This window comes from Pygocentrus nattereri, chromosome 17 (assembly GCF_015220715.1).
Source record: "Pygocentrus nattereri isolate fPygNat1 chromosome 17, fPygNat1.pri, whole genome shotgun sequence".
Lineage (NCBI taxonomy): Eukaryota > Metazoa > Chordata > Actinopteri > Characiformes > Serrasalmidae > Pygocentrus > Pygocentrus nattereri.
Window position 1 is genome coordinate 39,839,822 of NC_051227.1, and position 11,585 is coordinate 39,851,406.

The window sequence follows — 11,585 nt, forward strand, 5'->3', positions numbered from 1 at the left end:
TCTCTCTCTCTCTCTCTCTCTCTCTCTCTCTCTCTCTCTCTCTCTCTCTCTCTCTCTCTGTCCATCTTGGTCTCTCTCTCTCTCTGTCCATCTTGGTCTCTCTCTCTCTCTCTCTCTCTGTCCATCTTGGTCTCTCTCTCTGTCCATCTTGGTCTCTCTCTCTCTGTCCATCTTGGTCTCTCTCTCTCTCTCTCTCTCTCTCTCTCTCTCTCTCTCTCTCTCTCTGTCCATCTTGGTCTCTCTCTCTCTCTCTCTCTCTCTCTCTCTCTCTCTGTCTGTCCATCTTGGTCTCTCTCTCTCTCTCTCTCTCTCTCTCTCTGTCCATCTTGGTCTCTCTCTCTCTCTCTCTCTCTCTCTCTCTCTCTCTGTCCATCTTGGTCTCTCTCTCTCTCTCTCTCTCTCTGTCCATCTTGGTCTCTCTCTCTCTCTCTCTCTCTCTCTCTCTCTCTCTCTCTCTCTCTGTCCATCTTGGTCTCTCTCTCTCTCTCTCTCTCTCTCTCTCTCTCTCTCTGTCCATCTTGGTCTCTCTCTCTCTCTCTCTCTCTCTCTCTCTCTCTCTCTCTCTCTCTCTGTCCATCTTGGTCTCTCTCTCTCTCTCTCTCTCTCTGTCCATCTTGGTCTCTCTCTCTCTCTCTCTCTCTCTCTCTCTCTCTCTCTCTCTCTCTGTCCATCTTGGTCTCTCTCTCTCTCTCTCTCTCTCTCTCTCTCTCTCTCTCTCTCTCTCTCTGTCCATCTTGGTCTCTCTCTCTCTCTCTCTCTCTCTCTCTCTCTCTCTCTCTCTCTCTCTCTCTCTCTCTCTCTCTCTCTCTCTCTCTCTCTCTCTCTCTGTCCATCTTGGTCTCTCTCTCTCTCTCTCTCTCTCTCTCTCTCTCTCTCTCTGTCCATCTTGGTCTCTCTCTCTCTCTCTCTGTCCATCTTGGTCTCTCTCTCTCTCTCTCTCTCTCTCTCTCTGTCCATCTTGGTCTCTCTCTCTCTGTCCATCTTGGTCTCTCTCTCTCTGTCCATCTTGGTCTCTCTCTCTCTCTCTCTCTCTCTCTCTCTCTCTCTCTCTGTCCATCTTGGTCTCTCTCTCTCTCTCTCTCTCTCTCTCTCTCTGTCCATCTTGGTCTCTCTCTCTCTCTCTCTGTCCATCTTGGTCTCTCTCTCTCTCTCTCTCTCTCTCTGTCCATCTTGGTCTCTCTCTCTCTGTCCATCTTGGTCTCTCTCTCTCTCTCTCTCTGTCCATCTTGGTCTCTCTCTCTCTCTCTCTCTCTCTCTCTCTCTCTCTCTCTCTCTCTGTCCATCTTGGTCTCTCTCTCTCTCTGTCCATCTTGGTCTCTCTCTCTCTCTCTCTCTCTGTCCATCTTGGTCTCTCTCTCTGTCCATCTTGGTCTCTCTCTCTCTGTCCATCTTGGTCTCTCTCTCTCTCTCTCTGTCCATCTTGGTCTCTCTCTCTCTCTCTCTCTCTCTCTGTCCATCTTGGTCTCTCTCTCTCTGTCCATCTTGGTCTCTCTCTCTCTCTCTCTCTGTCCATCTTGGTCTCTCTCTCTCTCTCTCTCTCTCTCTCTCTCTCTCTCTCTGTCCATCTTGGTCTCTCTCTCTCTCTGTCCATCTTGGTCTCTCTCTCTCTCTCTCTCTCTGTCCATCTTGGTCTCTCTCTCTGTCCATCTTGGTCTCTCTCTCTCTGTCCATCTTGGTCTCTCTCTCTCTCTCTCTCTCTCTCTCTCTCTCTCTGTCCATCTTGGTCTCTCTCTCTCTCTCTCTCTCTCTCTCTCTCTCTCTCTCTCTCTCTCTGTCCATCTTGGTCTCTCTCTCTCTCTCTCTCTCTCTCTCTCTCTCTCTCTCTCTCTCTCTCTGTCCATCTTGGTCTCTCTCTCTCTCTCTCTCTCTCTCTCTCTCTCTCTCTCTCTGTCCATCTTGGTCTCTCTCTCTCTCTCTCTCTCTGTCCATCTTGGTCTCTCTCTCTCTCTCTCTCTCTCTCTCTGTCCATCTTGGTCTCTCTCTCTCTCTCTGTCCATCTTGGTCTCTCTCTCTTTCTCTCTCTCTCTCTGTCCATCTTGGTCTCTCTCTCTCTCTCTCTCTCTCTCTCTCTCTCTCTGTCCATCTTGGTCTCTCTCTCTCTCTCTCTCTCTCTCTCTCTCTCTCTCTCTCTCTCTCTCTGTCCATCTTGGTCTCTCTCTCTCTCTCTGTCCATCTTGGTCTCTCTCTCTCTCTCTCTCTCTCTCTCTCTCTGTCCATCTTGGTCTCTCTCTCTCTCTCTGTCCATCTTGGTCTCTCTCTCTCTCTCTCTGTCCATCTTGGTCTCTCTCTCTCTCTCTCTCTCTGTCCATCTTGGTCTCTCTCTCTCTCTCTCTCTCTCTCTCTGTCCATCTTGGTCTCTCTCTCTCTCTCTCTCTCTCTCTCTCTCTGTCCATCTTGGTCTCTCTCTCTGTCCATCTTGGTCTCTCTCTCTCTCTCTCTCTCTGTCCATCTTGGTCTCTCTCTCTCTGTCCATCTTGGTCTCTCTCTCTCTCTCTCTCTCTCTGTCCATCTTGGTCTCTCTCTCTCTCTCTCTCTCTCTCTGTCCATCTTGGTCTCTCTCTCTCTCTCTCTCTCTCTCTCTGTCCATCTTGGTCTCTCTCGCTCTCTGTCCATCTTGGTCTCTCTCGCTCTCTGTCCATCTTGGTCTCTCTCGCTCTCGCTCTCTGTCCATCTTGGTCTCTCTCGCTCTGTCCATCTTGGTCTCTCTCTCTCGCTCTCTGTCCATCGTAGCGTCTCTCTCTCGCTCTCTGTCCATCGTAGCGTCTCTCTCTCGCTCTCTGTCCATCGTAGCGTCTCTCTCTCGCTCTCTGTCCATCGTAGCGTCTCTCTCTCGCTCTCTGTCCATCGTAGCGTCTCTCTCTCTCGCTCTCTGTCCAACTTAGCGTCTCTCTCTCTGTCCATCGTAGCGTCTCTCTCTCTCGCTCTCTGTCCAACTTAGCGTCTCTCTTAGTCTCTCTCTCTCTCTTAGTCTCTCTCTGCCTTTGTGTTTGTCTTTCACTGTGTGAGACATTGTTTATCTTTGTGATTATCAGAGGAATATATCATAATAAAGAAAATATCATAGTAAAGAAAATCATGCCGCTGATAATAATCGCAATGTACCATTTTAGTATTTTACAGCTCGGTGTTACTGTAAAGTTAAGGAGCTAACGGACAGCAGAAAAATCTGTTTATTTTTCATATACAACAAGTCATACTGTGTCCTAAAAAACATCACCACATCTGCATGACCTTAATGAAGACCTGAAGATTGGAGGTGTTTTTTTTACAGAAACCTTTTGGGCCATTTGGGTGACCGTAGTGTTTGTTTGACTAAAATTTGTCTTCTTCAATCACATCTGGGGTGAGAAGTAAATTGAGCACATTTCATTATTTTAACTAAACTCATTCAACATTTAATGTGTTAATATAATAAGATTCTTATGGTCCAGTCATCATCACATTTTCATGCAAAGAGCAGGCGCTGTGGCGTTGGGCTACTGCTATACAGAGGAAGAAAATAAGATGTGTGATGCAAGAAGTGACATCGAAACAGAGACGAGTGACAAATAATGACTTTTTTCAGAGTTCCAGTGTTTTTCATTCCAAACAGTGACTAAGCCCTTTTTAAAATGAGCCCAAACACACTCTGACCCACTTCACTAAAGAAGCCGACCCACATGGGCTGCAGTGGGTGTGACACTTCAAATGTTTTATGGCGTGTGGCGGTTTCCAAATAAAACAGTCCAGAAGTATAAAAAAGAACTGAAATTTGATTCAAGCTTGACTACTTAATGGCGTATCTAAAGGAGGTACATCCAGAAATCGCCACATAACCCACACAGCTGTGAGCACATGTTTCGGCACCCCTGATCAAACGACATTTGCTAAAGTGAAAATATTCATTTTAAGGCACAGTTACAGTTTATTTGCTGAATTTGATCTAATGGAGGAAGAAAAACAGCAGAAAGTGTGGTCCAGGCAGAAGTCATGGCACCCTTTGTATTTTATTTTTCCCCCCACTATGTTAAACAGCAAATCTATAGAAATTGTGCACTAAAAGTTGCAGAAAAGGCCCCTATAGAAGATGTGTTAACTTATTTGCCTCAACCGAACATTTAATTTGATCAGGGTGTTCTTTGGCATCCGACTGTACCCGACTACTTTAATACTTGGACTATAGTTTGTGATTTGTGCTAGATAGGCACGGCTGCTGTAACTAGAAATGACACAGCACAGCGTGTTAGTCCTCATTAACACACATTTCTGTCTGCTGACTGACTTTCCTGGGTGTCACCAGTGACCCTTTGGCTTTTCCTGCCCCACAAACTATTCAATTTACTCCCTGTTTGCACTCAAAACAATGAAAAGCCTGGAACACAAAAAGCCCTCGGTGGGGCGTTAGCTGAGTGTTGGGTGTGTATGTATGTCAGAGTGGAGGATAATGCTCTCCATATGTTGAAACTCGACACTGTATCCCGACAGGAAGTAGAGGCAGGCCAGTGCTGGACGACTCCCTGAAGCACCATCAGTTCAGGGCATGGAGCCTCAGCCGGCACACTCCCCCACCGCTGCGCTCGGCTAATAAACATCGGGAGCAAGGGACGGCTTTGTAAAGCAGTGATTTAAGACGTGTTGTCAGGGCCAGCAGAGCTGCGCGGCACAGATCTGAGGGCAATCCCTGGTGTCCCTTCACTGCATGTGCCCTGAGAGATGGCTCAAATGGATGATTCATCACCCTAGTGCTGTCTTTCATTTGGACCCCTTCCTCTTTTCTGCTACCGGCTCTTCTTGTGTTGGTTCTTCATATAGAATCTGGCCATTTTAACCATTTTGCACGACAGATGGCACCAATCAGGTACCAGGTATTGGTACTGAGCTGATATCAGTAGCCTAGATTATATGGATCTGATATTAGAGAGAGAAAAACAAATGAAACTGATTCAATTCACTTACAAGTCTAACTTGAAGTATCATTGTCAGTGGCAGATTTAATGATTGTGGGGCCCAAGACAGGAAGAGGGATGCCTGAATACACATTTTTCAGTTCGCTGAGGCTTTGGGCATCTGAGTTGCACAGCTGTCTACACTGCAGAAATGCTATTTTGGCAAAGAAAAATCTTAAATCTAGTTGATACAGCCAATATTCCTCATTGTGGGATTGCAGTAAGGATATTGTAGTGTCCTGCTACTGGCTCACGCTGCCGTGGGAGGTGGCTTTTGTCATCGTCTTCTTCTTAGCGGACGCCACAACATTAAATTATTTAAACTTATTACTAAATTATTTTAATTATTATAGACTATTTTTACTGAAGTAATTTAACGAAGTGAAATAACGTCACAATATTGGCAGACAGTTTGGTTTATTATGAGAAAAATGCTTGAAACAGCCAAAATTAGTCATAAGTTGTAGTTACATTTTAAGAAAAATAATTAGGCTGCAGTTTTCTACACTAGCATTAACACATTACGCACGGCCTGCCGAGCCTGAGCAGCGCTCGGTTCTGGCTGAAGAATATGAAGTTAACTCGAGGAATGAAGCAACCAACATCCTGCTTTCCCTCCTCTTTTGGCGTGAATTAAACACCCATAGAGCCACAGTGAAGAGCCTCCTCTCCGTAAGGTAGATCATCACTTAAAGGGAAACTCAAACTTTCCAAAACTTTCAAAGCCATTCAGAGTGCTTTGATGTGAAAAGCTGTGTTCTAGAAACGTACCGAGTCAGAACTGTTCACAGTGGAGGTGTTAGGCCACAAGAAGCTACATCACCAAAATGATCACACAAATGCCCGAGATGTTGTTGCCTGACGCCTGAGACTGTTTTACGGTAGTTTTGTGAGAAGTCTTTTAACATCATCAACATACATGTTAAAAATACATAGACACGTGTAGGCTTACTGATGGTTTTGGATAGTACATATAATTTGTGCTGCAGACATCAGGACCCCTGGTTTCTATCATCATCACTGTAAAGTTTCAGTCTGTAAGCGTCTCTACAGTCAAACATTTCACATCAAACCACTCTGAACGACTTTGTTTACATAACTTGCTCTTGAATTGCCTTACGTTCCATTTACATTTGCATTTACGGCATTTAACAGATGCTCTTATCAAGAGTGACTTACAAAAAGTGCTTTGTTATCTACTCAGAAAATGTGTTGTTGTTAGTTACAAACGGGTTAGAGAGAAAGTCCTGAGCTCAGATATTGCTGGAAACAAAAGCCCATGTTGAAAAAGAAACCGTTCATCACAGCCCAGTACATTTCAGTAAGCGCAGCACAATACAATTCAACAAGTGCTCAACTTAGTGCTCACTTGAGTGCTGTAAAGAGATGTGTCTTCAGCCGGTGTGTGAAGACCACGACCAGGGAGAGTTTGCAGCAGTGGAGTGGACAGTCTGGTGACTGCTCTTACCAGACTGTCTTTACACAGTTGTGTCATCACATAATTCCACGTTGTTTTCTATTATAACTATGACCAGGGGTGGGGCTACATTGACATTGCTGAAAAGAATCATTACAGTCTCAAATAACAGCTATTTTACAATCTCTATATGTTTCAGAATAGGAATGTGTCATCACCATGTATAGTTTATGCACTACTTGTTACTAATATATGCAACCTGCACCTCCTGGCCTATGGAGAAGTTTGTATGCCTAAAGAAACCCGACAGATAATAGTCAGAATAACATGAACTGAGCACTCAGTCATACCCACGAGTCCAAAAAACCCAGAGTGTATTAAATGTGATTTTACCAGACACACAAACAACCAACAAATGCTTTTTTCTTCAGAAAATGAAGCCTTTGAGTCCTTGAGCTTTACAACGGTACAAATTGGCTTTAAATAAGGAACAGTCTCACCGGTTTTGATCCAGTGATGGAGGAAAGCGAAAGGGAGGAAGATGAAAAGGAATGACTGGAGAAATGTGGAATCCGCAGGAAGACGAAAGCCCAGAGATGTTGTCTTGTGCAGTCTGTAGTAGTTTGTTCAAACAGAAGAAGAGTACGGCCTTGCCCAGTAGCAAACGGATGTGTGGAATAAAGTCTCCTCACCAGCGTAAGAAACACAGGTTTCCTGGAAAAGGAGACGATTGAACACGGCATAAAGTGTTGGAATCCAAACAACCTTTTCCTACTTCCTGTCTCTCTAACCTTTATACTTGTTCCTGCCTCAAGGAGTCAAAACAGCTCACAGCTCACCCCTGAGGCTGGAGGTGGTAATGCCGTGCCGAAACGGCACCTTCTTCACCCAAAATGAAAACATGTGACCATGGTGGTTACATACCCCCCCCACCCACCCCTTCAAAAAGCGACCCGTCTGTGGTGCAATAAGGCTTAAGTTGCTTAACATGGACAGAGTCAATTTGGTTGGGTTCACAGAGGTTTGTGATTCGATAGTGAACAGGACTTACCACCTTGCCTACCTGAGCAGGACCTTTCCATTTTTCTGCTAATTTTGCAGCAAACCCTACGTCGGCTCGAGACAGTGGATGGGAACTCACCCACACCTTATCTCCACATTGGAAGTAGACAGGAGTCCTCAGACGGTTATAGTGCTTGGCCTGTTTTGTTTGATGTTTCTCTACGTTGTTCTGGACCTGCTGGATAAGCTCTTGTTGCACCACCTTGTAGGCATCATGATCAGGAGGTGGGGATTGGCTCATAAATCTTTCCGGTGGGCCTTTCAACTTTCATCCTATAGCTATCTCTGCTGGTGTGAACCCAGTGCTCTCATGCCATGCTGAATTAATGGCAAAGCGGAAATCAGCAAGCCACTGATCCCACAACTGGTGTTTACCTTGCATGAAGGATGCCATCATGGTCTTTAAATTTCTGTTGACTCACTCCGTGAGGTTGGTCTGGGAATGATAGGCTGTGGTTGTGCCACACCCCACTGACAACAGACTGAGTGTAGCAAGTGTGATCTGAACTGTGCACCACGATCAGATGCCAAGTAAGCTGGGGTTCACAACTGGGGTTCACTATATTCACTCATTCACCCCAATGAGTGAATGTATCTTTGACCAGGGTGTTGGCTATTTGTGGAGCCTTGGCTGTCCTCAGTGGAAAGAGTTCTACCCATTTGCTACAGTAATCCACTATCACCAGAAGATGTTCATTTTGCTGAGGACTCTTTGGCAGAGGGCCCATTAGGTCAATACCCAACATATAACCTGGCTCGACCTACTGGGGTTGACTGCATGAAGCCAGATAGTTTAAAAATTCGGGGCTTGTACTTCTGGCAAGTTTCACATTCCTTGCAGTACTTCCACACATCCCTTCGAACTGTTGGCCAATATGCCAAATCCAAAAGCCTCAAGTTTTCATCCTCCCTAGATGTCCACCCAAAGAGCTGTCATGGGCATATTGCAAAATTGCCCGTCGATTTGCTACTGGAACCACCATCTGTAAGGTCTGTCCTTGCTGTTTATTGGGAACAGACCGAAACTGGATTCCATGCTTTATCACAAAGCATATACGATCTTCTTGTGGCTTGTCACTTGTTGCGTCTCTCCACATGGAGTCTAAGGAGGAGTCTTCTAACTGAGCCTTGGAGATTTCAGCCCAGTAAACAGGAAAGGATAACTGGTGGAAGGTTGTGGCGTGGTAGGTAGCTACAGCTCCTTCTTTGGGTCTACTTCGGGACAGCGTGTCTGGTACTATATTGCACCTTCCCTTCCTATATCGGACTGAAAAATCAAATCCCTGTAGACGGATTGCCCATCTAATTAATCTCAAAGAAGGTTTTGGGTGGTTAAATTCAACTCTGCACCTTTCAAAAGCCTGGAATCATATGCAATCACCCGTTCTTGTCCTTCCACTTCTTGAAGGAGTACAGCTCCCAATCCTTTGTCACTGGCATCAACCTGCACTTGAAACTGTTTGGAAAAGTCAGGTGGCATTAGGATTGGTGAGGAGATCAAAGCTTGCTTGATGTCTTGGAAGGCTCTTTGGCACTCGTCCGTCCAAATCCATGTTGCAGCCTTCTTCTTCAGAGCATTTAAGCAAAGTGCTCTGTCAGCGAACTGTGGGATGAAGCGATGGTACCAGCCAGCCATCCCCAAGAACCTCTGTAATTCCTTCATAGACGGAGGTACAGGAAGGTTCTTCACAGCTTCTACTTTGCCATGCTCAGTTCGTTTACCATTGGCTGACACCACATGTCCCAGAAAAGTGAGCTCCCGTTTCAGGAGGTTACACTTCTTGAGGTTAAGAGTCAGTCCAGGATCATGAAGACAACAGAACACATCCTCCAAATGTAGCAAGTGTTGTTCTACTGAGGTGGAGTAGACGACGATATCATCTATGTAAATAAAACAACAGAGACCTTTCACTTTCGTTAAAACAGACTTTCTTCACCCAAAATGAAAACATGTGACCATGTTGGTTACAAGTTCTTTATAACCAATAGTTATAGTTTACATAGTTCTTTTAGTTCTAATATTTTCAAGCAAGATATGAGTTTTTGAAAATATGTGTATATATCTAATTTGGAAATATTGTATATTTAAACATATTATTTGTATATACATATAAACATTGTATATAAACATTGCACATATATTTTGGATGTGGAAAAATATATGTACATATCTTTTCTCCATATGGATAACCTGTCTGAGTTTCCCACTTCTATTTCATCACTCTCCAATGAAAAAACAAGTATCCCCAAAATAGTAACTTTACAGGAGAGGGCAAAAACATTCTTCACTTTCAATCTAAGTTAATAGAAAAGGGTTTAATTCTAAGCAATTTTGGATCATTTCTATTGGTCCAATCACCATGAAATTTTCACACAATATAAAGGATGGCTGAGTTAAACTATGCAGAAAAGTAAACATGGCAAAAGATGGAGATACATTTTTTTTCATTGGACAGTGATGATATATGAGTTTTTCAGCCACTTAAATGCTACTTTCTAGTTGTCAACTCAGAAATCTATGAGTTTACACTGACTGTCGGTGCAGTCCTTAATATGAGACTAGATATCCATATATTTAAATAACCACACCATTCTAGTTCTTCAGGGGTAAGGGGACACAAATGCATGTGCTTGAAAGTTTTGGGTCACTGCCGAAAGGCCAAGTCAAATCAACCCATCCATCCATCCATCCATCCATTTTCTAAGCCGCTTCTCCGTCAGGGTCGCGGGGGGATGCTGGAGCCTATCCCAGCCGTCTTTGGGCGAAAGGCAGGATACACCCTGGACAGGTCGCCAGTCAAGTCAAATCAACATTTGATGAATTATGAAAGTAGCACCAACTCCTTACCTATTTTCCTTAAAACAGAAATTTTCTTCTGTTTCTTTTAAAATGGCACTAGTAAGTCAAATGATCTCACTGATTCTAAATTGACAGCGGTAGGTTTAGGCCCATCACTCAAGGCTATGGTACACTAGGCGGCCCACACACTGTTCTCTGAACTCGTGAGACACGTGGCCATATTCATCTAAAGGCAGTCACCAAGAACCCATGCCTGCATGTTAATCGGAAACAGACTAACCCAGACTGGCTTCCAGTCATGCGTCGGAAGTTATTTATGAATTAATGTGAATGTGGTTTTAACAGAATTTATTTTTAATATAATCTTATAGTGATCTAAAAATCCTAATTTGAGAAGGGCTGTTGTGCATGTGACGTTGTGTGCTGCATGTGTTGTTAATCCAGGCACATTACAATGCTTTCTGATCATTCCCAGTTGTTTCTTGTGACCACAAAGTGGACGCATTCCAAGCAGTGTCTCCTAAACACTGTGTCTTTCATGGATAATGGGTAAAAGAGGGGGCTTATTAGAGCCAGAGACTATGTTCTGGATCAGTGTCACCAGGGCGTCCTGCTCTGTGTGTGTAAAAGAGTGTGTACGAGGGAATGGCGCCTGGCTGCACTTCGTGGCCACGACTCCAGATGTGCTCTGTCTTTCAGTGAGCTATGGACACACACACACACACACACACACACACACACACACACACACACACACACACAAAACATGCTGTGAGAAAAGAAGCTTTGAGTTGAGGCTGGGATTCAACCCAGTGTCCCTTAACTCCATCCCCATCACCCAACCCACCCAGGCAGAAACATGACTTGCACACGTGAGCTGGCTTTAACTCAGCCCCTTACTATGCGCTCGCTGCATCACTCTACCACAGGCTCCTCCACTCGCCAGAGCCATTAGCACCATTCCAGTTACAGTCCTTTCAAAAGAATATAGGGACACAGGAAGGAGCTTTAAAGGAGGTTTTTTCCCCAAAATTTCTGCATAATTAAATCTTCAAGATGTAAACAAAGTCATTCAGAGCAGTTTGGTGTGAAATGCTCTAGAGAAACCTGCCGAGTCTGACTTGTCCACAGTGCTGGTGATAGGAACCAGACATCTGAACAGCTTAATATCTCTAAAGTCTCCTTCACAGAAATGTATTATATGAAGTAGTTATGAATACACTGCCTAATGCCTGAGACATTGTTTTGTGAGATACAACTTTTTGTCCTAAAATGTATTTATTTAATCTATTCATGGTAAAGAGGGATATAGATGGAAATGCAAGGCACAACACATGATATTTAATAACTTAGGAGACACTTGTAGGTTCACTGGTGGTTT

At 44.4% G+C, this 11,585-nt stretch overlaps 1 protein-coding gene across 2 annotated transcripts in view; it reads right to left on the minus strand.

Annotated features, from left to right (window-relative positions):
* LOC108443491 (putative uncharacterized protein DDB_G0290521) overlaps window positions 1-7,119 on the minus strand; it is a 58,318-nt gene extending 51,199 nt beyond the window's left edge. Inside the window, exon 1 of one of the 2 annotated variants that reach the window (XM_017724206.2) lies at window positions 6,843-7,119. In XM_017724206.2, coding sequence (XP_017579695.2) covers window positions 6,843-7,085 — 243 coding nt within the window. In that variant the 5' untranslated portion in view covers window positions 7,086-7,119. The remainder of the gene's footprint in view (window positions 1-6,842) is intronic. The other variant, XM_037546378.1, reaches the window with a different exon arrangement.
* Window positions 7,120-11,585: the final 4,466 nt, after the last annotated feature.